A 26,723-nucleotide genomic window follows, 5' to 3' on the forward strand; every position below is an offset into this window, starting at 1 on the left:
GCCAAAAGTGGCTACAGCAGACGGAAATGATGAAGTAACCAATGGAGCCAGACCTATGTGTAGTTGTTTTCTAATAGGCTTAATTATTTTTTAGATCAAGGAGAGCCCTATGCTTTAATTATATTTGGCAATGGGTAAAAGTATTGACTGACCCTGGATTCCTGATGCGCAAGTAGAAATCACAATGTAGGTTCTTCATCACTGGGTCATGTCGACTTTAAGGAAGGCAGGATTTCGTATAATCTTATTTTCATGAAAAAAAAACTATTATTTTATACAAAAGGAAACTGAAACCCCAGAGAGATTTCAATAAATGATTCAAAGTAACATACTGGCAGTCGATTTCATTTCAGACTCCAAGCCCACTCTCTTTCTGCTTCACCCAAAATTGGATTACCATAAATAATGGGCTGGATTTACAACACAAGTGTAAATTGTCACTGAATTCACTTAACTGAATGTTTCTGTTCCAAATATGCTGTGGCCCAGAAAACGGTGCCCCAATATGAGAAGGGTGTGTTCCATCAACACTCTTCTGTCTGAAGCTTCTTATTAGATGTAATATATGAGTAACTCAGGAGGAACTGTAATTTTTTCAAGAGTACCAGGAGAGAAAAGTTATGGTTTAAGATTTCAGGCAGCTTCAAAAGGAGTCAAGTCAGTGAAATTTCTCATTATGATTTCTGTCTTCATGTGGTAGAGCTTGTGACCTAAAAGATGAAAAAAATGTCAAAAATTCTGCTTATTAAGCACATACTGGCCAGTAGTGGGAACAGCCAGGCTCTAGAGGCAGGTAGATCTTGAAACCTTTCTATCCTTATGACTTTGGCATTCAGCTTTGTTATATAAGTAATAATGCTAACAGCTGCCTTGAAAGGTAGCTGTCAGGAATAAAGAACGTAGGAAAAGGAACTTGGTATGGGATGTTCTTAGTGAGGCTTTGTGTCCTCTTTCTTTCATGTGTGACCCCAGGATTATTCCTCAGGCTCCAACTGGTTCCCTAGCCCCACTCTTCTTCCCAAAATCGGGATTAGGATGAGGTGAGTGAGGCACTCAGCTCAGGCATAAAATTTAAGGGGTTTCCAAAAGCACAGTAATCAACATAAAGAAATATATAAATGCAGTATTTCTAACACTCATCTTGCATGACTTGGCCTCAATTGCTTCACCTAATACCTTCTGTGTCAGATCCTGTCTTTATTTAAAAGTTTGATATTTTCTTCTTCATGGGCTTCTTTTTCTGCCTTTTTTAATTTTCAAAAATATTTTATTAAAATATTATTTATCTTAATTCCTGAGTATTTTGGTGAACCTTAAATTTTATATCCAAGCCAAGTGGCTCTCTTGCCTCGTCCTAATTCTAAACCCACCTCTTTTTTCTCTCCAGCCTCAGGTCTCAGCAGCCTTTCCAGTCCTCTCAAAAGCCAACATTCTAGCCTTAGGCTCCTTAATTCTAGACTGGCCGTGCAGTGGGAGGCAGGCTTTTCAATGCTCCCCTTTCCTTGCCTCCCAAAGGCAAGAAAAGAGACTTTTTATTTTATGACCCACTTTGAAGAAATGAGGGAGAAAACGCATGTAAAATGGAGAAGGCCATTTTATCTGTCAGGAGTCACCGCACAGAGCCTCAAACCAATTAAGCCTGACAGGTACTACAGTAGAAAGTATGAAGGGTGGTGCTAGACCACCTGCATTTTCCAGCCCTCACAGGCTATGTGACTGGGGAAGATACTTAATCCCTGTCCCTTAGTAGCTTTGCCATCTTGGGAAGTTACATGAGGTCTGCTAGCTACCAGTTTTCCATATTAGACAAGTTCCTTTAGCTCTACCCCTTCCTAAAGTTGTCCTCTTCATCAAGTAACTTGAGCTCTGTCCTTACTAGCTGTGCCATCTTGGGCAATCGCTCAAGTTCTACTCATCACTGGTCATGTCACGTTGGGATGTTACGTGAGCTCTGCTCCTTACTAGCTATGCCACCATGGGAAGCTGCTTAAGATCTCTGTGCCTTGGTTTTTCTCACCTGTAAAATGGAGGCCATAGAGGTACCTATCTTGTGGTTATTGTGACGATTAAATAAGTTAAGGCATGTAATGCTCTTAGGACAGTATCTGGTGGGTATTAAGCACTCAATACATAGCAGCAATTATTTGAAAAATGTTTCAGACCTAAAAAAAAAGTGTTCAAAATAAGAAAAGATGTCAATAGTAAGATTACACATATTTTCAAAAATGTTACAACAATTCCATTTATTTGAGAATATGACTACAATTTATTTTGCTTAAGATGATGTGTGTTGGGGTGCCTTGGTGGCTCAGTTGGTTAAGTGTCTACTTAGGCTCAGGTCATGATCTTAGGGTCCTGGGATCAAGCCCCCATTGGGCTCCCTGCTCAGCAGGGAGTCTGTTTCTCCCTCTACTTCTACCCCTCCCCCCAGCTTGTTCTCTCTCTCCCTCGCTCAAATAAATAAAATCTTTAAAAAAAAAAAAAGATGATGTGTGTTGGGGTCTTCCAAATAAGGGGCCTGTGGTTCTTTCAAGGTCCTACAACCGACTTGAATTCGAGGAAGTTACAAAGTTTGTGAGTCCTACAAAGTTCCTACTATCCTGATAGCTATATCTGTTGAATTTCTTTCAATAACAGTAATTATAGCTAGTATTTATTGGACTGTCTTTATGTGCCACACACTGTTCCAAGTTCTTCAAGTGCAGTATTTCAATGAATCCTTATGACAATCTTATGAAGCAGGCACCACTGTCATGATCACATTTTAGAGAAGGAGATGGGTCCGGAGAGCTTGAGTGACTTGCCTGAGATCACACTGCAACTAGACGCTTTTCCAAATTCTTTCCTTTTAAGGTGAAGGACTCTCTGAGACCATGTTGCTGATTCCTACCCAGAGGTAATTTGACTATTCTGTGAATGTGCATTGTTAAAATGAAAATGTTTACTTCAGTGTATCCCCAAATACGGAGGTATTCATTTCCAAAGGATTCTTCTATTTAGGAGAAGTGCCTTTGGGGCATTTCCTTTTCTTTCTTTCTTTTTTAAAAAGATTTATTTATTTATTTAAGAGATTGAGAGAGAGAGAGAGAGAGAGTCCCTGTGTGCGTGAGCAGGGGGAGAGGCAGAAGGAGAAGTGAGAGGGAATCTCCCGCAGACTCCCTGCTGAGTGTAGAGCCTGTTGCAGGGCTCAATCCCATGACCCTGAGACCATGACCTGAGCTGAAACCAAGAGTCAGACACTTAACCAACTGAACCACCCAGGTGCCCCCCTTTGGGGCATTTCTTGCTTTATATCTGTGTGTAGACTAGAAATTTATTCAACATGCATTGACATTATGAGATCCAAAGGTACAGAGGAGTGACTTGGAGGGAGGCAGATGACACACCCAGTAGGACAGTAGGTCTAGGAAGAATTTCCAATTCCGCACTTCACCACTGTATCCCATGAGTCACTGTATTAGATGGTGGCATTCCAGGTTCTGGAGGTCCACTAATGGAGGAGAGGAGAATACAGGTGAACAGCTCATGCTATTGTCAATTTTCAATTTTCTCATAATGAGAAAGGTTAAGGGTTTTTTTACCCTTGTATATTCACATAGGGGAAAAAATGTTAATCTGTTTAAGGCTTTGTTTCTGACTTGGCAACAGAGGGCTCCTTTGGGCCTAACAAGTGGCTCCTTAGGTTTTGGAGGAAGAATGCTTCCTCCTTCCTGTGTTTGCGCCAGCCACTGTGAGAGACTCTCCTCTGATATGCCATTGCTGTTCTTGACTCAGCTCTGATACTGGAAATCCTGCCCTACAGCTCTCCTATTCTCCACCACTGAGGGATCTTGGAATCCAGGTGTGATTGTATTAATTGAGCATTTATTATGCGCATAGCACTGGGCTAATATCAAAAATATCAAAATTTCAAAAGCTATTAAAAATTATACTCATGATTTTTATAGTTGATGTCATATCAAATGTCCCTTTTGACAACTCTTTTGTTTCAAACTTGCCTTTCCTATGTTCCTAGCCAGGAAAAGTAGTGGTTTTTATTATTATTATTATTATTAATTATAAGCTGTTGTTTCTACATAGATACTTACAGGTCTGACATATCCAATTGGTGCAGGTAATAATCTTTGTGTGCATTTTTCAAATTAATTTAAGATTGACTTTAAATTTAATCTCCAGCCATTTCTTGAGATGCTTTATTGATGAGCTGAAATCTCTTTGTCCTCTTTTTCTTTGGTAGAAATCATCCACCATCAGCCCTATTAAGGCCCTGGGAGGCTGAAGACATTTTAGTCCATTCACTGTCTACAGTGAACTTGTCTTCTGCCTTTAGGAGTTATAACTTAGAGCATACCTTGCATTAAAGACTGTAAGGCCCACAACACATTGAGAGACTGGGCATAGAGTAACTCTTGAAAAAATATGTCATTGAGAGCCATACATTAATTAAGGAGAATGTGAAATACTTTATTGTCAAAGCTACAAGTTGATAAGCTTGATGTCCACTGAGATTATTCCCTACAGAAAGAGGAGGGACTTTTTCTAAGTCTGCCTGATAGAAGTGTTTTATATTTTCAAAAGCCTTAGCTGCCTGCCATTATACTACTTTGGAAAGCTCATGTTGCATTATGTATCAACTAATCATAGAAAGTAATTTTTCTTAGTCCAAATCATTCTTACCTTTCACCTTTCCTATCTTTCATACATGCTCAACCTCTTCTTCACTAACCAAGGTTTACCACTCCTACCCCTTAAACTATGTAGCCCTATTTACATTGCTTTTCCTAACACTGTGCACTTACTAGCCAAATGTGCTCTATAATCCCTAATCCTTAGTAATGCCTACTCGCCTTCTCTAGGCTGCAAATCATGCCTAAAGAAACTAAAGGAAATGAGAACACCTGACATTCAATATTCTTGCTCTCTGGTTTCAGTTGGTAATGAATTCGCTCATTTTGTGTTTCCTGGCATCTGCTATCCAACAGCTGTTCACATTCTTTTTAACTTCCTCTTACACCTAATCACTTTCTCTCACTCACCAAATGTACTGGTGGGTCAAGGTTATCGAACAGGTATTCTCTCATGTACCATTTCTCCACCTGAAAGTCTGTTTTTTGTTGTTTTAATTCTCCATTTTCCCATCTTCTGTTTTGTTTGTTTGCATTCTCTAATCTTGTTTTGTTTTTTAAATCAAATCTATCAAGGTTTAATTTACATTCACTACAACACATCCATTCTAAGTGTGCAGTTTGAGGAATTTTGACAAATATATAATACCCATGAAACCACCACCAAAATGCAGATATAGAGTTTTTCCATTATTTGAAAAAAATTTCCTCATACCATTCATAGTTAATCACCAACACCCGTCGCAGCTTCAGACAAACACTGATCTGTTTTCTGTCACTATAGATTACTTTTGCCTTTTCTAGCATTTCAGATAAATGAAACCATACAGTATGTATTTTTATTTGCTTTTTGTGCTCAGCATGATCTTTTTCAGATTCATCCACATCCATGATTGTGTAATTTTTATAAAGTTTTGTTTAAACACATCAACAGCCATTCATTTACACATTGTCCATGTCTGTTTTCATGCTTCAGTGTTAGAGTTGAGTATTTGAAAAGACCGCATGGCCCATAAAGCCTAAAATATTTATTGTCTGGCCCTTCACAGGAGAAGTTTGCCAACTCTTGATCTAAGTGGTCAAATTTTATGGTATGAAGTTTTTTGTATTTCTTTATTACTCTTTTAATGTCTATAGGATCTGTGGTAATAAAACTATTTTCAGTCCTGATATTGGTAATTTGGGTTTTTTTCTTGATCAGTATAGCTAGAGGTTTATAAATTTCATTGATCATTTCTAAAATCTAGCTTTTTTTTCATTAATGTCTGTTTTCTGCTTGATTGATTTCCATTTATTTATTTTCTTCACTAATCTTTGGTTTGCTTTTCTATTTCTTTCTAAGATGGAATCACAGACCATTAATTTTAGATTTTCTTCTTTCCTCACATACATATTTAAAATTATAAGTATATTTCTAAGCACTGCCTTAAATACATTTCATATATTTTGACCTGTATTTTTACTTAGTATTTTCTTATTCCTTCTGTGATTTTTTTCTGTGACGTAAGTTATTTACAAATGTAGTATTTAATTTTCAAATATTTGATGATTTTTCAGATATATTATTTTTTATTTCTAATTTAATTCTAATAAGGAGAAAATATTATTCCAGAATGATTAAATTTATTGACTTGGTTTATGGCCTAGCATGTGGTCTATCTTAGTGTCTGTTCCTTGTGCACTTAAAAGGAATGTGTATCCTGCAGTTGTTGTACATAGTGTTCTATAAATATTCATTTGGTAAACTTGATAGTGTTATTCAGATCATCTAGATCTTTATTTTTTTGTGTGTCTAGTTGTTCTATCAGTTACTGAGAGATGGGTTTTAAAATTTTCAACTTTGATGGTGGATTTGTCTATTTCTGTTTTATTGTCAATCTATTTCCAAAATATTGCCATTAATCATATATACATTTTCACTTTTAGCTCATCCTGACAAAAACAGATCCTTTTATCATTATAAGCTTTCTTTATCTCTGGTAATATATCTTATTCTGAAGGCTACTTTGACAGTAATAGAGCTACTTCAGCTTTCTTATAATTACTGTTTATAATGGAATATCTTTTTTCATCCTTTCACTTTTAATTATCTTGTCTTTATATATAAAGTTTATCTCTTGTATATTTTTTATTCAGTCTGACAATCACTGAATATTAACTGGAGTATTTAAGCCATTTACATTTAATGTAGTATTTAATTATGACAGGGCTTAAATCTGCAATCATGCTGCTATTTGTCCCATTTGTTTTGTTCCATTTCTCTCTTCTTCAGGCTTCTTTTAGAATTGACTATTTTTATAGCATTTTACCTTTTTTTATTGGCTATTACATATACGTTTGTTTCATTTTTGGTTACACTAGAAGTTACAATACTGCTTTTTACATTGTCAGAATCTACTTTCAAATGATATTGTATCATTTCTCATATTCTTACATAGTATGTTTTCATTTCCTCATCTCATCCTTTATATTTTTATCACCTTTTTACTTCTACATGTTATATAAATTCATCAATGCATGTTATTAGTTTTGCTTTAAAGATTTTTCTTTAAAAGAAATTTTTCTAAAAGAAAAAAAAGTCCTTTATATTTAGCCACAAATTTCCCAATTCAGGCCCTTTTTATTCCTTTGTGTAGATCCAAGTTTTCAAATGGTATCATTTTCTTTCAGACTAACAATCTTCATTTAATATTTCTTACAGTATAGATTTGATGGCAAAGAATATTCCAGCTTTTGTTTGCTTGAAATATCTTTACTTTTCTTCAATTTTCAAAGAAACATTTGTTGGACATAGAATTCTAGATTGACCTTATTTTTTTTCAGCAATGTAAAGATATTCCATTGTTTTATGATTTGTAGCCATTCTTCTGCTTGTTCCCATATAATAAATATCCCCTCTTCTCCAGTTTCTAAAAACATGTGCCTCATTTCCTTCTGAGCCTTTACTAGCAACACCTTTAAAATTCAAATTTTTACTAACAATCTATTTTCTGTGTTTCCTGCAGATGCTGTAACAAATTATCACCAACTTAGTGGTTCTAAACAACAGAAATTCACATTCTTTCACAATATTGAAGGCCAAAATTAGTATCACTAGGCCAAAATCAAGACCCAGGCAGGGCCATGTCCCCTCTGGAAGTGCTAGAGAGGAATCCACTCCTTGCCTCTTCCAGCTTCTGGTGGCTGCTGGCATTCCATGGCTTGTGGCAGCATCACTCCAAGCTCTGCCTTCATGGTTACACTGACTTCCCTTCTGTATGTCAAATGTCCCTCTGCCTCCCTCTTACAAGGAAACATATGATTATATTAGGGCCCACCCATATAATCTAGGATAACCACATCTCAAAATCCTTAATATAGTCACAACTGCATTGTCTTTGTTTTTTGCATATAAGGTAACAGTCACAAGTTCTAGAGATCAGGACCTGGATATATTGGGGATGGTGAGGGGTGGGTGGCATGATTCAAAGCACCTATTTTTTCACATGAAATATCATCCCAGCTTCACTGAATGTCAGTTGGACATATAAAATTCAGCAGTTGTGAGAAAATAACTTTCAAAAGTAGATTTATGGGGAGAAACAATAGGAGAGCAGGTTGGAGATATCTGTGTAAAATGTAATATAGAATACAGAATATTTTTTAAGTTTCTTTGAAAATTCAAACAGTGTTAAAATACAGTATTTCAATACCTAGGAAAAGACCAAAGATTCTTGTATATAATTGGATGGGGAAGAAGTGGGAGATGGCGTAAAAGTCATATCTTTGCAGAGAAGAATAAGCAATAAAGATGACAATGCTTAAAGTCACCATATGAGTCGGGACATTCCAATGAAGCCCTTAATTCTGAAAAAGGAAACAAACGCAGAATTGGGGGCGGGGGAAGATGGTGAAACAGAGACAAATGAATAAAGCCAAGCGAAAGGAAATAGGAGAGGAAATAGGTCTCAAGAAAATAGATGAGGGCAAGTGCAGGCTCGTGGAAGAATCCTACATACATGCCTGAAATGAAATCCAAGTAGATAAACTAAAAGATCATTTCACTTGAGAAGCTTAAGTTAGTTAATGATATACTAAACTATTACTACAAGGTAACCAGAGCCATTCATTCAGTCAATACTTGACAAGTATTTGACCACCTACTATGTGCCAGGCACTTTAGTAATGAACAAAGCAAAATCATCCCAGCCTTGTATTAAAGCTTATATTCTAGTGAGGGAAACAGGCTGATACACAAGTGAAAAATTAAATGAGCAGTATCAGAGAATTACAAAAGCTATAAAGAAAATAAACAGTGTAAGGGAATAGAGAATGATAGTAGATGCTTATTTAGAACAAACATTCAGAATGCACCTTTTAAAGAGGTTGTATTTGAGCAGAATCTGAAAGAATATACAGATTGAGCCAAATAAAAATCTGGAGTAAGTGTATTCCAGGTTGATGGGAGAGTAGCTCAATAAATACATAGTGGTATCTCATTTGAGATTGGGAGAAAGGGAGCAAGTATCTATTTTGGATCTATTAAGTCTGAAATAACGGTTACATGTCCAAGTGGAAATGTCAAGGAAGCAATTGGCTATGCAAGTCCCTAGCACAGAACAGTAGTTTGAATCAGAGGTGTTAATCTGGGCATGACAAAGGTACATACCACCACCTAGGGAAGTCTTGCCAGCAAAATAACCAAATCCTAATCTGACAAAGCCTCTAGAACTAACTACCGATTTACAGGAACTACAGAAGACAGAGTAACATGTTGAACGAATCCACAAGGATGAAATCAACAAAATCCAGACTCTGGGAAACTGGAACTGATGACTGCTTTCTTCAACAAATACATTATAAAGGAAGAGAAAGCAAGACCCAGAGCTGAAGCCACAGAAAGCAAGAAAAAGAAGAGGAAGAGGAAGAAACTACAGATTAAATTTAAGAAACAAGTAAAAAAAAAAAATGGAATTTATTTCAACCCCAGAAATTTTAAAAATACACGAATACTGAGGTAAAATCAGAACAAGGACAATATTTAATGGTATTAAGGAACTACTAATGTTAAAGTAGGTAACATTATGTTAAAAAAAATTATCATTACATTACGGAAAACATGCTGAGTTAGTCAAAGAAATAATATGATGTGGGAGACGATACGAAATAATCAAAGGGCAGAGGGTAAGTATACAGGGATATCAATAAGATGACATTGTCTACAAGGTGATAATTGTTGAAATATTTCATTATATAAAGTTCAAAAAAATGGAAATAGAATTATTTAGAATTGTATTATCTAAGATTTAAAATACAAATAAAGATGGAAACTAATGCAGTCATTAGTAAAGATGTAATAATTCAACATTACCAGTAATGAAGTTGTGATTGCATTTTATTGCCTTCCAACCTGATTTTTAGGATGTCTGAAACAATACTGCGAATACCTCTGTGGGACGCATAAAAAATCTACATGAGACCAGTTTGCATTGAAACATGAGCTGCTGCATGTGAAAATGGTTTCTCTTAAGGAAAAAAAAAAGACAGAAAAGCAGAGATGTTCCTAGAGATGAACTGGTAAAATAAATAAGTACACACATACATAAATACTTAAAGCTTTGTAAGAATCATTTTCCTTCGTTCTTCACAGACTAACTTCACTTTCATTTGGAAAATATTTAACAAAAGATTCAACAATTTAGTATTTCGATGTGCATAATTTTTAATCTTCGAGTTAGGTGGAATTATTAGAAACACTGCCAAAAGGTCACACTACAAAGAAAGCAAATCATACAAATGAACAAGGAAATTGAGTAAAAACAAATTGTTGGTCATTATTATGAAAACCTAGTCACCTGCTATGTTGTCTAATACAGTATCCAATAGCCACATGTAACAATTTAAATTTAATTAATTAAAAATAAAGCTGAAAATTCAGTTCCTTAGACACACAACCTACATTTCAAGTGCTCAATGGCCCATGTTGGACAGCAGAAATTCAGAACTTTACCACCGTCATTGCTATCAAACCCTGACAAAGACTGTGCATCCAATCAGTGGTATATACACCAAATAAGAATACTTAATATTTATTGATCTACTGGCTTAAAGACCCTATCCCTTCCTCACACCTTCCTTGATTACATTTAAAAAAGTTTGTGTTTTTTTATTGTTGTTGAAGGTATATTGTTTCATTTCACCTATAAAGACCCATGCATCTATTTCATTTTTTTTTTTAAAGATTTTATTTATTTATTTGAGAGAGAGAGAATGAGACAGAGAGCATGAGAGGGAGGAGGGTCAGAGGGAGAAGCAGACTCCCTGCCGAGCAGGGAGCCCGATGCGGGACTCGATCCCGGGACTCCAGGATCATGACCTGAGCCGAAGGCAGTCGCTTAACCTACTGAGCCACCCAGGCGCCCCGCATCTATTTCATTTTATCAGATGAAAATTAACTATGCACATTTCCTTCTTTGCTATGGCTACAAGAAATCTCAGAAGTAAGTTAATGCTTAATTGCCATAACTATTAATCCAGGTTTTGGATAAATGTATTTTCACACTGCTCTATGCAATTTTTGACATTACTCTATTTTAATGTATTTTAGAAATTTTATTGTAAAGAGGCTCAAATTCCTTTTGGAAATGGGTGGAACATAATTAATTGATAAATTCTACATAATGACACTCTACTGCCCTCTTTCTTTCGAGAATAAAAGTTCCAAGCAAGAAATTATTACCAAGTAAATTTTTCCAACAATAACCATAAGAAAAAAACCTGTAATTAATCAACATATTGTACACACCAGTGCTAAAAGCCATTATAAAATTAAGTAGTGATTCTTAATAAAATTCTGAGATTTAAAAAAACTACTTAAATATGAAAATTACCAAAACTCAATAGCAAATATCGTATTAATTGGCAAAGTACCAATTATTTCCATTAAAATCAGAAATAAGATAAAGATACTTGATATGACTACAATCATTTAACATTGTTTTGAACAATGTAGCTAATGCATTAAAATTTTAAAAATCAAACGAGCAATAGATAATTGGAAGATGTACAGTTACCTTTATTTTCAGAGTGGTATACCTAGAAAATCTGAATATCTATAATAGATAATTAAAATCAGTAAGAGTTTATTAAGGTGAATAGAAATCACATACATAAAAAGAACTGATACCTTTTCTCTATGCCACCAAAAAGTAATTTGAAATGAGGGAAAAAGGGGCACCTGGGTGGCTCAGTCGGTTAAGCATCCGACTTGATTTCGGCTCAGGCCATGATTCCAGGGTCATGAGATTGAGCACCAAGTTAGGCTCTGCGCTGAATGCAGAGCGTCTCTCCCTCTTCCTACCCACCCCCTAACCCCTTCCGTGCTCTCTCTCTCAAAAAGGGGGCAGGGGAATCCTACCCTAATAGCTACAATTAATAAATGCAAAGGATAAATTTGACACAGGAACCTAAACGTGTCTCAAAAGACATGCACAGAATCTAAATTGAAAAAAAAAAACAATAAAATTTTATCAAAGGACATAAAATAAGACATAAAAGCAGAGTAACTTATTTTCCTGGATATAGACTCTTAAAATTATAAAAAATATCCATCCCAAACTAATGCAGATTAATTTAATATTGAATTTGTTAGGAATGTTTATCTGTAAGAAGACACCCAACAAAAACAGTGGCTTAAGTAACTAAAACATTCAACTATCTCGCATAAAATATCTGGAGAAAGGGATTACCAGGTCAGTAGCGTGGTTCCCCAATCATAAAAACCCAGCCTCCTTCTATCTTTCGGCCTTCTTTAAGAACGTTGGGTTTGTTGCTTTATAGTACCATGATGACTGCTGCAACTCCCGGCATCACACTCAAGTTCAAGTCTGGCAAGAAGGGAGAAGGCAGTGGTGCTAAGTATGCCTACCTTTTTTTTTTTTTTTAATAAAAAAAGCAAATGATTCTCCAGAAATCTCCCAGTAGACTTCCGTTTACATTGCATTGGCCAGAATCACATCATGTGACTACCCCTAGATGCTAGTTAAGCTGAGAAAGCAAGCACCTCATTCTTCCAGTCTTCGAGGTGGTATATAAAATAAGGAAAAAAGTTGAATGGGTGTTTATTTAGCCAACCAGGTGTTAAATTTACCACAAATTCTAGTCAGAATCTCACTTTTTTCATTCAAACTGTTCTGTTTTCCGAAGTAGAATGTGTATTTCAGAAAAGGAGTCTTTACCTTGCTCACCACCATATTCCTGGTATCTAACATGTAGTCATCTGTTGGATGACTAAATAGCTTTAGTGTGAACTGAAAATATCTCTGCTTTTTAAAAGTGGCCATTTCTAAATGATAGATGACTTAGTGTATGACAACTATACCTTTAGTTCTCAATAGTGGGACTAAACTGAATCATATAATGGGGAAGGTCATCTGGTCTCACCATCTTCCCAGAGTAAGAATTTCAGCCCAAAGGTGACACGGCTGCCCATCTCTGGCTTACATACCACAAAAAAGGCGTGGTGAGTGCTTACTGTGTGTCAGGGCCTAGGTGTAATGTTCTACATGCACGATTTCATTTCTATTCACAATGATCCCATGAGGAAAATACTATCATTTCCATTTCACAAAAGAGAAAAATGAGGCAGTCTCAAAACAACACGCAAGTAAGCGGCAGGGCCTGGATCAGAACCTCAGTCAACCTAACTCTAGATTTCAAGTTCTGACTCACTGAACCTTACCACTTTGAATATGAACACAGTATGTTCCACTGCTACACAGCTCTTTGCTAGAATGTTCTTTCATTAAGCTGGACAAACTGGCCACACTGTTATTTCTACTCATTATCTTCATTCTGGAGGAAAGCTCAATAAGTCTGTTCATGCTACTATATGATCACCCTTTGAAGGTCTCAGAATTATGTCCAAACACCATGTTATTTGGTCAACTGTTTTTGGATTAGAGTCTATTTGTAGGATTCTCTCTTTAAAGGTAGCAAATCTATTTACCAGGGTCATAGACTATTGTAGGGGTTAAAAACAGGCTGCCCCAAGATGGGCCACTTTGGCATAAATTACATACAAGCAGAATTAAATCATAACAATATCCTTCCATTGTTTACAATGGAAGAACCTAAAGTTTCAGAAGTGCTATTTTTCATTACTCAAATTCCACTCAGTTCTTACATACAAAGGTACTATCTACATGTCATTAAATGTCTAAAGGATTAACTTACCCTATAAACTCATGGATTCTATGGCTAAGTGTCTGATGGAAAAATTACTTGGCCTCTTCATAAATAATCAATTTTTTTATTTATAAGAGAGTCAGCAACCACAAGGCAAAATTGTTTAAAACAAACAAAAAAAATCTAGTAAGGAAAAAAGGAATAATTCTCTGTTAATATGAACGCATTTTCTATTGTACTAAACTCATATTCAAGTTATAGGTTAAAACGAATTATTCACTTCCGGCTGTTAGTTTGGCTTTTATTGAAAAGTTGTTTTTTTTAAACATGGAAATGTCCAATTAAACAGTAACAATTTCCAATAACCCTTGGAAAATATGTCACCTATAAGCTAATTTCCTCAAGATATGTAAGCTAAAGAAAAAGAAGAAAAATTAAAAGTATGGTTAACTTCAATTTTTTAAAAAAATCAAAGTATAAAGAAGGCCCACAGCTGGGTTCAAGAAATGCTCATAAGCAAGACTCTACTGCCCTCTTTTGTATCAAGAATGTAACACAACGCAAGTGCCAAATAGGGCAACTCCCCCAGGGTGAAGTGAAAGGAAATGGGTTTTCTGGGCTTCTTTTCCCAGATGGATGGGCAGCTACCAAGGCAGAGGACACTTGCCTAAGTGCCTTCACATGTTTGTTGTTTCATTTTTGTTGAATAAATGAATCTTACTCTGACTTTTCTAAAAAGTTTTTTTATTTGATTATTGCTGAAATTTTAGAGTCAAGAGTAAAATAAAGTCATACATTCAAGTTTGTTTTTTTTTTTAATGATTCTAATGGATTTGGTGAGTCAAAGGAGCAAAAATCTGACAGTTTCCAGTTGTCCCGTGGGCTCTCCAATCTATCCTGCTTTCAAATCCAGTGTTTAAAACCAACAAAGGCGAACAAAAGTTGGGACTTGAGTGCCTTTATTTAGCCTGACAGCCACATCGCTTGAAGCAGTCTTTTAATCTGTTAAGTGATCTAAGCACAAATTATATGGGTCTTCTTAGTTTACCATCAGAATGCGCACAGGTTTTCTCTGAGGACACAAACATTCCATTGCAGAGACCCGATGTCACAGTGGAGGTTAGCGAAGATACCTCCAGCCTTCCTTTGGTTTTCTAATTTAGAAGCCACCCCACCCCCACCCCACCACACACACCTCCTAATAGATCTAGAAAGTAGGGGCATAAAGAGGTTCCATTTCCAATGCAAAAATATATGGAGTTAGCTAGTATCACTATTATTTGTACCCACCCCCCCATCTCAGCCAGGCTGTTTTCGTTTGGACTTCTGAGCGACCTCTAACAAAATGCACTTCAGCTTACACTTCACATGCGAATGAAGGAGGATATTCTCACAGAGCAAACCTGTGATTTCAGGATTGCTGAAATTCTTCAGTGGAGTAAGAAGTTATAAACTGCTTTTGTAACAATAAACTCAAACATTAAAATCGAGAGCCAGATAATATTGTCTTTTCTTTCCAAAAATTTAATTTGTATCTTTTAAATGACAATAAGACATTTTCTCAAATCATTTAATCAATTAATCCAAAGGAAAAAAGTGAAATACTATGATTACAGCGATGCTAATAGACACTTCTAGCAAGACATATGGCAACAAAATTCTCAACAAGTTTTATAAGAATCTGGTATAAAATAAAGTTAAATATAACATTTTTAAAAGAACAAGATCAGTTTACCTAACCTGCATTCCTAAGAGACATTTGCACTTCTTGTCCTGGCTTAAAAACAAAACAAAACAAAACCCTCAAATCACTCTTTTTATACAAATAAATTTACTATATTGGCTAAGCTGCATAAAGTTCATTAGGATAAGTTCTGAAAAAAGCAATAAACGCAAAATTAAGGCAAACTTGATGGTTGATATCAGGTAAATAGCACATTTAGAAGGATTTTTGTTAAGAATTTCTACCTTTAAAGTACTCGAAACTATTTATTTCAGAAGGTACATTTGTATCTGTCATACATCTGATCCTAACAGCATTCCTGGAGGAGGAATTTTTACTAAAGAGAAAAAACTAAGAAAAACTCATTTAAGATCATACAGCTTGATCAGTGGCATGAACACACTTATCAAGGGCCTTGGAACACGGAAGTTTCCTGTTGGTCGATTTACCTTCCTAACTGCATCAAGATATGATCCAAGCATCAAAATAGTTTGAATTCCCTGAGGTCTACAAAACAGACTGCAGCCATAATGGGTGATGAGAAGTCAGCTCAGGATTTCTCACAAGCTACATGATTTGCAGGGCAAGACTAGAATAAAGAAGGAGATGGATACAAGAAAAGGGGAGGAATGACCTGAAAGATCATCATATGGCCAGGTTCAACCAAAACCCAGAATAAACTAGAACTGAAAAGAAGGGGAAGCAAATATTAAAACCAAAGGGGTAGAGAGGCCTAGAAAGGTAAGAAATTATTCACCTTAATAGTGCAAAGTGTTGAGTACACATCCCCATATAAATAATTCTAAAACTTCTTTGAGGTAGACAGATGTTAGGAACGAACGGAGTACATGTTTAACAAAAAGAAAAAAGAAAGAAAAGAAAGGAAAGAGGCCCTGAAGAGAGGCCCCAACTTTTAATGTTACCTTTAATTAAAAAAAAAAAAAAAATTGCAGTTAGTACTTGTAAAGATCCCTTTCAGTAAAGTGCTTAAATGCCTGTTGTTTTATTCCTACACTGAGAGGTTGAGATTAAGTATTTTACAGCTAAAGGACCCAAACCAAGATGGGCTTTTAAAAGAAAGCCTACCAAAGCTCCCAGCAAGTTTGTAACTTTTTACCACTTGTCCACTTGGACCACCTTGTTTTCCCCTTTCAGTTTCTCAAGTTGGAGCTCAAGCTGACTTTCCTGGCAAAACCTCCCGGATTCCCTCAGTCAGAAGTAATGCTCCGACTTCCAAAAGTCCTGCTACACTTAAGCCTTGCTGTCACTGTGTTGTATCAGTTTGCACACTTGTCTCCCCAGTGGACTACAAGCTCCTGAAAAGGCACACAAAGATAAACCTGCTTCTTCATCTCTGAATCTTTAAGAGCTGGCATCCTATGGGTACTCATTAATCAAGAGTCCATCTGACTTGATCTCTCAAAATGTACATTTTATATAAGGTGAACAAATTAGAGCTTTGTAGTTCTTCTCATGAAATTCAATATGTCCTGCAAAACTCATTTTTATTCCTTTCCCTCTTTCTCCCAGGGAAAATTAGTCTACCAGAGCAAATACCCAGGTTACAACCTTAGTCCCTCTTTCCAACCCCATTTTTTAAATATTACATTTCCTTCATTAAAATATTCTAATGCACTTACAAGTAAAACTAAGTCACAAGAAGAGCAACAAAACATATGGTTCTTCATGATATAAAAACAATTTTTTCTCATCACCAGGTCACAGAAAAATAAAGAAACACATTCTTATGCTTGAACATTATTTGTAAGGGCTTAACAATGAATTTGAGAATCTGAACTTCCACTTGAAAGATCTCCGCAAAGGAAACATTACGAACCGAATGAAGGAAAATAGCTATTCATAGGGACATATTTTTGTACTTGCTTTGCTCCAATTTCTGCTACATAGATTGCTCCAGTCTTCCCACTGACATCCAAGAGATGAGGTAAAACTTGATCTGCTAGCTGGATCGTGCCAATTACAGAACAGTTACCGATGCTTCCCACTGGGGGCGCTGCCACCAGTAAGAGCCTGCTAAGGTTCAGCTGGGCTACAATCACGTACTTTCCGTCGGGAGTAAATCTAAGGAGAAAGACATTTTACAGAATAAATGTATGCAAAATTAGTATAAATGTTGACTTTCTCAACGTTTTTATCTCCTATGACGCTAAACAACAGACACCTCTACTTGCTGAAGGATGCCCTCAAGGAGAATTTAAAATTTGTCTAACTCTGTTGATGAGGGAATAGATTTGCGATGGTAGACATAGCCAAAGATGAGTTTCAACAAACAAAAATAATATGCGAGTACCACGCAAAATGAAACTAATGGAAAGTCGGTGCTAGGCTGACACTATAGACTCAAGACTGCTATTTTCGTTCTGCGTTTAAAAATTCATCACATGTATCCCGAGGGTGATGGCTGTAGGAGGTCCAGCATATGTTATCTCTGAGACCCGGATCCCACAGTGCACGGGGAGTTTAACTGCTTTCGCTCTGCTTGGGATTTAAAATACCATTATGTGTTCTCTGCATACTTGGTTCTGTCCCCTTTTCACCTGTTGAAAATTAATAATATTTTAAACTCTCAGCTAGCTCTTCAGAGAAACGAACATAAACCAAATAAAACAAGCATTTTTTTTTCTTTCAAGATTTTATTTAAATTGTATTTAGTTAACACATAGTGTAGTATTAGTTTCTGGGGGAGAATTCAGTGATCTATCACTTGCATATAACACCCAATGCTCATCACAGCAAGTGCCCTCCTTAATGCCCATCACCCACTTAGCCCATCCCCCACCCACCTAATAAAACGAGCATTTTAAAAGAAAAAGAAAAAAATCACCTGACTGAAGAAGGTCCCTCTTCTGTGAAACAATTATTCCATGCTCCTAACCACTCCCCGGTGTCTTTATCAAATACTTGAATTCTTTTATTTCCTCGGTCAGCAACCCACACCTGAGAAACCAAAAAAATGTTTCTAGGAAAAGATCTACATCATAATGAGAAAGAAAACAGAAGGGGAAGAGGGGAGGTATGAATGTTTATTTCCATTAGTTTCACATGCATCACCTCATTTAGTACTTAGAGGACCCCAAAGAAGAAGTTATTAAAAGCCCTATCTTCAGACACGAAATTAAAGTTCGAAGTGAGCTTACAGTGGGAGAGCCACTTACGGCCATCTGTCTTAACCCAAAGCCCATACATAACACTCTGTTCTATTAAACATTTGAATAACTAAAAAAACTGGAGTCTTCTGTTGTGATGCAGAGAACTAGCACAGTACTGAGAAGCAAGAGAATTCATTCATTCCTCCAACAGGCACTGTCTGTCCTGCTGAGTTCTGCCAACCTGTCAGTCCCTGGGTTAGGTTAGAAGACAAAGACAAAGAAATGCAGCCTAGTTCCTCAGGAGCTCAGGCTAGGGGGTAGCCACGTATTTATTCCTATTGCAGTATCACTAAACATCTACCTGCTAGTTACCAAAGAATGTCCAAAGTGCCAAACCACTGAAAGAGGATGCTTAAAAGATTTTAGTAGCATCTCAAGAATGACAGTAGACTAACAACAGGTTTAATTTAATTTTGCTATAGGCTGGAATGAGTTATTAAGGAAAACTGTTGTTATAAAACAGGAAAATAGATTCACTCCAAATGACATTTCATGTACTATATTTAATATATGCAACCTATGGCATACATACAGTGAAATGATTTTATGACATGAGGCTAGGATTGTAGAGGGGTATGTAAGAATGGACTGGAAGTGTGGGCCAGCCCTGCTGACCTCTACCTCCTCCTTTCAGGATCATTGGATTTCTTGAGTTTGTGGTTTCCCGCACTATTTCTTCAGGGTAACCCTGACAATGTATCCGTCAATGCCTGTGAGTTTTAGTAGCCACTAAATTCATCTATAATAAGAAACAAATACAGACTCATTGTATCATTTTAGAAAGGTTGTTGATCCCTAAGTAAGGTAATTTCTCAAGACCCTCTCCTGATTCATGATTCTTTAGTAAGGATGAAGAATTTGGGACTACTGCCTTAGATGAGTGACCAAGGAAAAAATATAGTTTAGACTCTAGGATTGAATATTTTAGATTGTTAGCATTATCCTCCCTACTGAACAAATCTTGATTATGAGAAACCTTGTTTAAGAAACAATAGCAGGGGCGCCTGGGTGGCCCATTTGGTTAAGCCCCCGACTTGAGATTTCAGCTCAGGTCATGATCCACAGGGTTGTGAGATTGAACCCCAGGTCAGGCTCTGCACTCAGCAGGGAGTCTGCTTGAGATTCTCTCTCTCCCTCTCCCTCTGTCCCTACCCCAACCTACACATGTGCACGTGCATGCACTTTCTCTCTCAATCTCTCTCTCTCTCAAATAAATAAATCTTAAAAACGAAAAAACAAAAAACAAAACAGCAGCAAGTTCAGCTCTGGAGCTAATTAACTTTTCCTATAGGGTTGGGGTGATGACTAAATGAGTTAATCATGTAAAATGCTCTGAATGGCATTGACTGTTGTTAAAACACAAGTGTGCGGAAATGAATACCCTCATTTTTCATCATTCTGTAATGCCAGAGTATCCCCATCAAATGTTCTCCAAGCTTTCTCAAAAGGGCACTTATCACTACAGAGAATTCACCTAGACCCTGGAGTCTAGGTCTTGCCTGCTCAGAAACTTGATCTTATTCATTGAAGGAAGTAGTTAACCGGGCTCAGAAGGGTAATGTGTTTAAAACCAGAATTCCAACTTTCAAGCTCCCCATTTACAGACAAAACTCACAGGTTCAGTTATCTTCCTATCTACAATGCGAAATACTTGCAGATTTTATGATCAAAACATTCTCACTTTGTCTATATAGGAAGCCAAATCACAATCAAAAGGTTGTCTGCTGAACATAGAATCAGAAGTAGAAATGGATTAAATTTCTAACAGTATGAAGCCAAGATAGTCTGATGCATCCATCCTGCAAGACATTTAGTCATTTAACAGTTACTCATACAACGATTACTACGTGCCAGGCACTGAGATACAAAGCCAAAGAGATTCAGTATATGCCCTCATACAGCCTACACTCTGTTAAGGGAGACAACTGATCATATTATAGTGTGATAATTACTATAACGGGAAAGTATAGGCTACTATATAGGAAAACAGAAGGGGAAACTAATATAAAACATTTTGGGTGGGGGTTTGGTCATAGGAAAGTAACCCCAAAGAAGTGATATATATGCTTAAAGGTGGATAAAAGCAAAAGAGGTAGCAGTGGATAGGGTGGGGAAAAAGAAATGGGTTGAAAAGCATCAGTTAAGGGTGCCTGGGTGGCTCAGTTGGTTGGGCAACTGCCTTTGGCTCAGGTCGTGATCCTGGAGTCCCGGAATCAAGCCCCGCATCGGGCTCCTGGCTCAGCCGGGAGCCTGCTTCTCCCTCTGAGACTCTCCCCTCTCATGCTCTCTCTCTCAAATAAATAAATAAAATCTTAAAAAAAAAAAAAAGAAAGAAAGAAATGCTTCAGTTAAAGTTTTCCATTCCCCAGAGTGGAGCTAGTGAGAACAAAGTTGCCTGAGTGGCTCTTATTTTCAAGCCTCCAAGATTAATCTCTCCCATCTCCCTTTTGATCAACATATTCTAGAATTAATTTAATTCTAAAATTAAAAATATATTAAAACACTCTTAGTAGTTTTCTTAGTAGGAGGGCAACTCTTTCCTTTTTCAGGTAACTTAAGTTCTATTCCATTATTTGTTCCTTCTACCTTTAAGTGACACAGGAAATCTATTTTGTTCATTTCTAAATATTTGGGGAACTCTCTTCATTATAGGACCTAAACATTTATAATATGTGGGTATACCCAGCCCCAGAGGAATTGCCCAGACACACCCAGATACACATAACCACAAACATTCATACATATTCAGATATCCAGACACACATGTGCACCAAGATCCATATACATAGAGGTCCATACGCCTACACACACACACACACACACACACACTCAGACACACAGTTCCATACACAATGACAGTGTATTTTTACCCGACCAGATGAATCAACGGTAACACTGTGAGGTATGTTGAACTTAGCAGGCCCCGTTCCACGTTCTCCATGCAGCCAAAGCATCATGAAATCTGACAACGGCAAACATAGTTGGCTTCAAAATTCTTAGATAAGCCTTCAAGAACATCTCAAATCTTATTTTTTAACTCTTCCAAAATTACATCCTAAGCTCCCTTCCTAGAAGACTTGCTAATTACCTGTAGACCTTGTGTGATAGAGTCTTGTGAATGTTCCTCCCATCCATCTTCTCCTCCCACCAAAACCAGTTTAGTTCAAGAACCACTTGCTTTATGAATGCTTGCCCTACTTACCCAGTCAACAGTAATTTCTCCTTCTCCAAATCTTATTTAACAATCAATACCATAGAGTAGCATTTAGCAGTTTCATCTGAAATAGACCTGCACCTAGAATACTACTGAGGACATACAGCAATAAATACAATGAAACTTTAGCTGATCAATCAAACTGAAGGGTATCTCAGCTCTGGAATGCCAGGTTCCTAACCTTCTTTCTTAATTGGATAGGATAAACACTTATTTCTTCAGCCCACTATAAATTCCCAAACTGCCTCCAATTTAATTCAAAGGAATAAGCAAGCATATTATCAGAATCATTTATTACTGACCATCCCACACATCTCACTCAAGCCCTTTACACACAGCTTCATATATAATACAATATACAATAGTTGTAGGGGTGCCTGGGTGGCTCAGTCAAGTCAGTTAAGCATCCAACTACATTTCAGCTCAGGTCATGATCTCAAGGGTCGTGAGATGGAGCCCTATGTCAGGCTTCTTGCTGGGTGTGGAGTCTGCTGAAGATTGTCTCTCTCCCTCTCCCCCTGGCCCCCACCCCCGGAACGTATTCTCTCTCTCTTAAAAAAAACACACACACGCACACTAGTTATAATATTACACCAAGTATTGAACAAATTAAACACATCCAACTTATTATTTTTTTTTTTAAGATTTTATTTATTTGACAGAGAGAGACAGCGAGAGCAAGAACACAAGCAGGGAGAGTGGGAAAGGGAGAAGCAGGCCTCCTGCCGAGCAGGGAGTCCGATGTGGGACTCGATCCCGGGACCCCAGGATCATGACCTGAGCTGAAGGCAGACGCTTAACGACTGAGCCACCCAGGCGCCCCTAAACACATCCAACTTATTAAAAAGCATTCTTATGATACCATGCAAGCCATGTACCTTGGGACAATTTGATCAATCTGTTATTCAATCCTCCATCTCCATCCACAATGTAAATATCTCCTGTGTCATCTACATATAATTCTGCGGGATTATCAAATTGCAGGGGATTCAAACCAGTGCCTTTTTTGCCTGGGGTACCCAAGACTTGAACAAGATCACCAAAGGAATTGTATTTTTTAATAGTATGACCATAGGATCCTATAAAGAAAAACATGCACACGTCACAAATATAACCACTGTCCAAACATTCACGTTTTTCAAGTAAGCAGAGAGCAAGAATTTAATAGAATTTGACTGTAATAAAAAGTTAACAGGCTCAGATAATTAAATGCTGTATTTCACAAGCCATAAAGCTTCTTCATTAGTTACAACCAAATCTGTCATGAATTAAAGCTCAGGTACTCCAAAATAAGTAGATTCTAAATTCAAATAAGTAAAACCAACAAAACTGGCTCCTTATACAGAAGGCTCATGATGTTAAATTATAGGTACATCATTTTCTTTTGTAATCATAAGCATGACAGTACAACCTTGAATAAACATTCCTTGCAAAAAGAAATCCAGAAGTAACTGGAAAAGGAACTTATGTTTGAAAATCATTATTTCAGTCAATCATGTGCAGATCTCAAATTTTAGTAGGTCAACAAAAAAGTTCACTATAATACATATTTTTTTATTTTTTATTTTTTTTAAGATTTTATTTATTTGACAGAGAGAGTGAGAGAGCACAAGCAGGGGGAACAGCAGAGGGAGAGGGAGAAGCAGGTTCCCTGCCGAGCAAGGAGCCCGATGCGGGGCTCGATCCCAGGACCCTGGAATCATGACCTGAGCCGAAGGCAGACGCTCAACCATCTGAGCCACCCAGGCGCCCCTAATACATATTTTTTTTAAACTACACTTTCTCATAGTAGAAACAAGTGCAAAACTCAACCCATTAACTTTTTTTCCTAAGAGAATAAATCTTTCCAAATCACTAGTATATTTTCTCACTTATATCAAGACTTCTTTGAATTAAAATTATCTTACAAGCAAAAATATAAAGTACGGTACTAATAATTAGGAAAAAAACATAATGCGGTTAACAGAAATCAACTTGAAGACATACCAAGACCAAACTAACTGGTAGGCATGCCAAAGATAAATTGGATACACTGAACTCACTGGAAATAAAGTGAATCAACTTGCATTACAATTCTATCTTAAAAAACGTATTTATTGTTATACCTGATTTGAATGCTTGAGGTAATTTGTAGCAACAAGAGAACAAAATATTATTAAAGAAAGCAACCTTCAAAGTTTCTAAAGAGTTGGCAAAAGACATAGAACACCAGTATATAACATCGTTTTGTTTTGTTTTTAAGGCTCATTTACAGCCACATTTTTATTAAAGGGAATGTATTTCTTCAAAAAATGGGAAGGAATATAAAAAGTGTCTTCAGATCTGTGCATGAAAAAAACCCTTTAATGGAAAGAAGAGGTCATGTGTGTTTTGTTTTATTTCTGGGAATCAACGAAGTATTTTATAAAAAACGATCACATGAATGGAATAAATTAAAAAGTAAAGGCCTTTAACAGTGAGTCCTGGGGGAAAAAAAAGAAGTCAAAATAGTCATAGTTCATTATAGCATTACAAGGAACTCAGAGGTATTCTCGATTTTTTGTTTAACCAAAATTTTATCATCCAAAATACATCTTGAAAGAAATGAAATCAGCTGCGGCTCAGAAATCTTTTGGGTTCTGAGAACAAACAGTAATGGCACTTCTAACAAAAACTGAGAGTTCATTAATTCCAAAATGGTATCTGAATTTGCCAGAAATGAAGAAACAGGATGTCCTTCAAGCCATGAATGTAACTGGGCCAAAGACTGTCTTTATGATCCCATTCATTCCTGAGATCCTGCGATAATAATGCCAGGTTATCTCTGGTACTGTCTTAAGCCACAAGAACATGCAAACAGCTATCTCTGAAAACATCCAGAGCTATAAATCCAACTGTGCCTACTTTGATTTGCAACACATTCTACTAAAAGTATTTGGTGGAAAGAAGATTTCAGACATGTTGCAGTAGGCAGGACTTCAGAAACATTAACACCAGGCGTCTCTGCAAATCTTGCATTTTGGGCAACAAAGCAGTTCTAGTTTCTTAGCACAATTTCTTTTGAAAGTGAGCTGGTAAAGGAAAATAAGACGAGGACTCCGTTCATTAACTCACAGAGATTGCTATTTTGGGGGCCATTAACTTACAGAGATTGCTATTTTGGGGGCTTCACAGAAGAGGTTTAAAATTTTAGCCTGGGAAGAGCAACTGATGCGTTAACAAACCATAGAAATGATCCCTGAAAGTATGGTCTCACAACCGATGCTTTAAAGAGGAAAAGTCCCTTGACAAGTTAAAGGAAAAACCATAATAATTATAGCCTCCTTGCTAAATATCTTGACTCTACAGAAGTACAGTATAGAGGTTTTTAGAAACAAGTGATTTCAAAAATAATTAAAGAAATTACAACTAGATTTAGCAACTCTTGATTTTAAAGCGTACAAGCAAGAACATGGGCAACAATATGATTTCTAGCAAGACAAGTGAATAGATATTACTACACATACCACTTCCTACATCCGTGATCCAGACAGACTGTTCATGTAGTGTACTGGCTGCAAATATACCATGAGGTGTGTCAACTGTGTAATTCCAGGATCGTAGGAAATATCCATCCTCTGTGAACACTAATACCTTTGGGATGTTATCCCCTCTCTGAAGGTATATAAAAATAACTGCTTAGATAGGATCAGTTTTTAGAAAGTAATCTTTATTTTGGTAGAGAGAAACAAAAATTAAAGATTAATCGAGAAATTTAATGTTTAAAAAACGAGCTTCAAAACCTAACAATATTAATATCTACTACGTTCAAAACCGAAGTATTTACTTAAAACCAACTCAAAAAAAACTTCACAAATAGCATAATATAAACATACATGGTTACTTAGTACAGCAAAACAAGAAGAAATTGTTTCCTTTGTGTTCATAATTTTTTTTTTTTAATCCCAATTTTACTAACCTGGGCTATGTAAACCAATCCGCTGAGGGAGTCAATTGCAACACAAAATGTTGCTCCAGTAAAGTATTCTGAGTGCTTAGGCCAACCCACATCCAGCCGGTAAGGAATTTCCTTGGTTCTCCAGGAAATTTGAAAAGCAAATTTCCTTAAAACCTTTAAAAAAAATAATCAGAAGATTAAGAATCCGTTTACCCTCTACGTTAAGAAAAAAAAAAAAAAAAAAAAAGGCTTATTTTTTAAGCATGCCCTGACAGCTGACACAGAGGTGCTGAGACTGCTGGACAGAAATGATTCGGAAGAAATGGGTTTGTAAGTCTAGAGACCAAAGTGATCACAATACAAATCTGCAAATTATTTTAAGATGCAGTGGGATCTGGGGAAAGAAAGAAAACAGGAAAATGGCGATGTACCATATACAAACTTTTTAACACCAAGAGACAAAACAAGACGTCGGCAGTTCCGCTCCCGGTGCAGCTTTTGAAAAGACAAGCTAAGTGCGGGCGCCAGGGCCCGCTACCTCCATCCCACGACAGCGGGTCGCCTCTCAACAGTGCTATCCACATACCCAACAGACATTTCTTCCCTGCTCAACTCACCGGGGAGCCACAAAAACGCGAATGCAAAACCAGTAATGCAAGAAAGAAGCCAGCGCCGGCCAGGCAGACCCAAAATCTTGCCATGACGAAACGGTAGAGCCCGCAGGCGCTGGGGGCCACCAGACAGCCTCAGCTCCACGCGGTTCGTCGCTGTACACGGCGTCGGCCCCACCTCGGAGCCCAAGTTCCTATCTCCAGTTCCGTCTCCCTGGACGTGCGGGGTTTGAGAACCGGACTCGGGTGATAGAAAATCAGAGTTCGGGGAGCGGTTTCCTGGATCATTCCCGGGTCCA

General features: G+C 37.0%; 1 protein-coding gene across 2 annotated transcripts; it reads right to left on the reverse strand.

Moving 5' to 3' along the window:
• Window positions 1-17,005: 17,005 nt before the first annotated feature.
• NHLRC3 (NHL repeat containing 3) lies at window positions 17,006-26,656 on the reverse strand. Of its 2 annotated transcripts, XM_021678310.1 has the most exons (7): window positions 26,431-26,656; window positions 25,835-25,987; window positions 25,383-25,530; window positions 22,776-22,976; window positions 21,554-21,645; window positions 18,359-18,471; window positions 17,006-17,595 (listed from the first exon to the last, which is right to left on the reverse strand). In XM_021678310.1, the coding sequence occupies exons 1-7, from the start codon at window positions 26,512-26,514 to the stop codon at window positions 17,343-17,345; spliced, it is 1,044 nt and encodes a 347-aa protein (XP_021533985.1). In that variant the 5' UTR covers window positions 26,515-26,656; the 3' UTR covers window positions 17,006-17,342. The 2 variants fall into 2 exon arrangements, with proteins under 2 accessions (XP_021533985.1, XP_044769126.1); XM_044913191.1 differs by lacking the exon at window positions 22,776-22,976.
• Between the last annotated feature and the right edge of the window lie 67 nt (window positions 26,657-26,723).

The sequence above is a fragment of the Neomonachus schauinslandi genome, chromosome 3, assembly GCF_002201575.2.
Source record: "Neomonachus schauinslandi chromosome 3, ASM220157v2, whole genome shotgun sequence".
Classification (NCBI taxonomy): domain Eukaryota; kingdom Metazoa; phylum Chordata; class Mammalia; order Carnivora; family Phocidae; genus Neomonachus; species Neomonachus schauinslandi.

Bases quoted from the DNA above. Each gene is read 5' to 3' on its own strand.
- NHLRC3 (XM_021678310.1), bottom strand. From the start codon at position 26,514: ATGGCAAGATTTTGGGTCTGCCTGGCCGGCGCTGGCTTCTTTCTTGCA. The intron at 21,646-22,775 runs GTACATGGCTTG...TGCCGTTGTCAG, and splicing joins ATTGATCAAATTGTCCCAAG to ATTTCATGATGCTTTGGCTG. The intron at 17,596-18,358 runs GTGATTTTTTTC...CTTTCTCCTTAG, and splicing joins GAGGGACCTTCTTCAGTCAG to ATTTACTCCCGACGGAAAGT.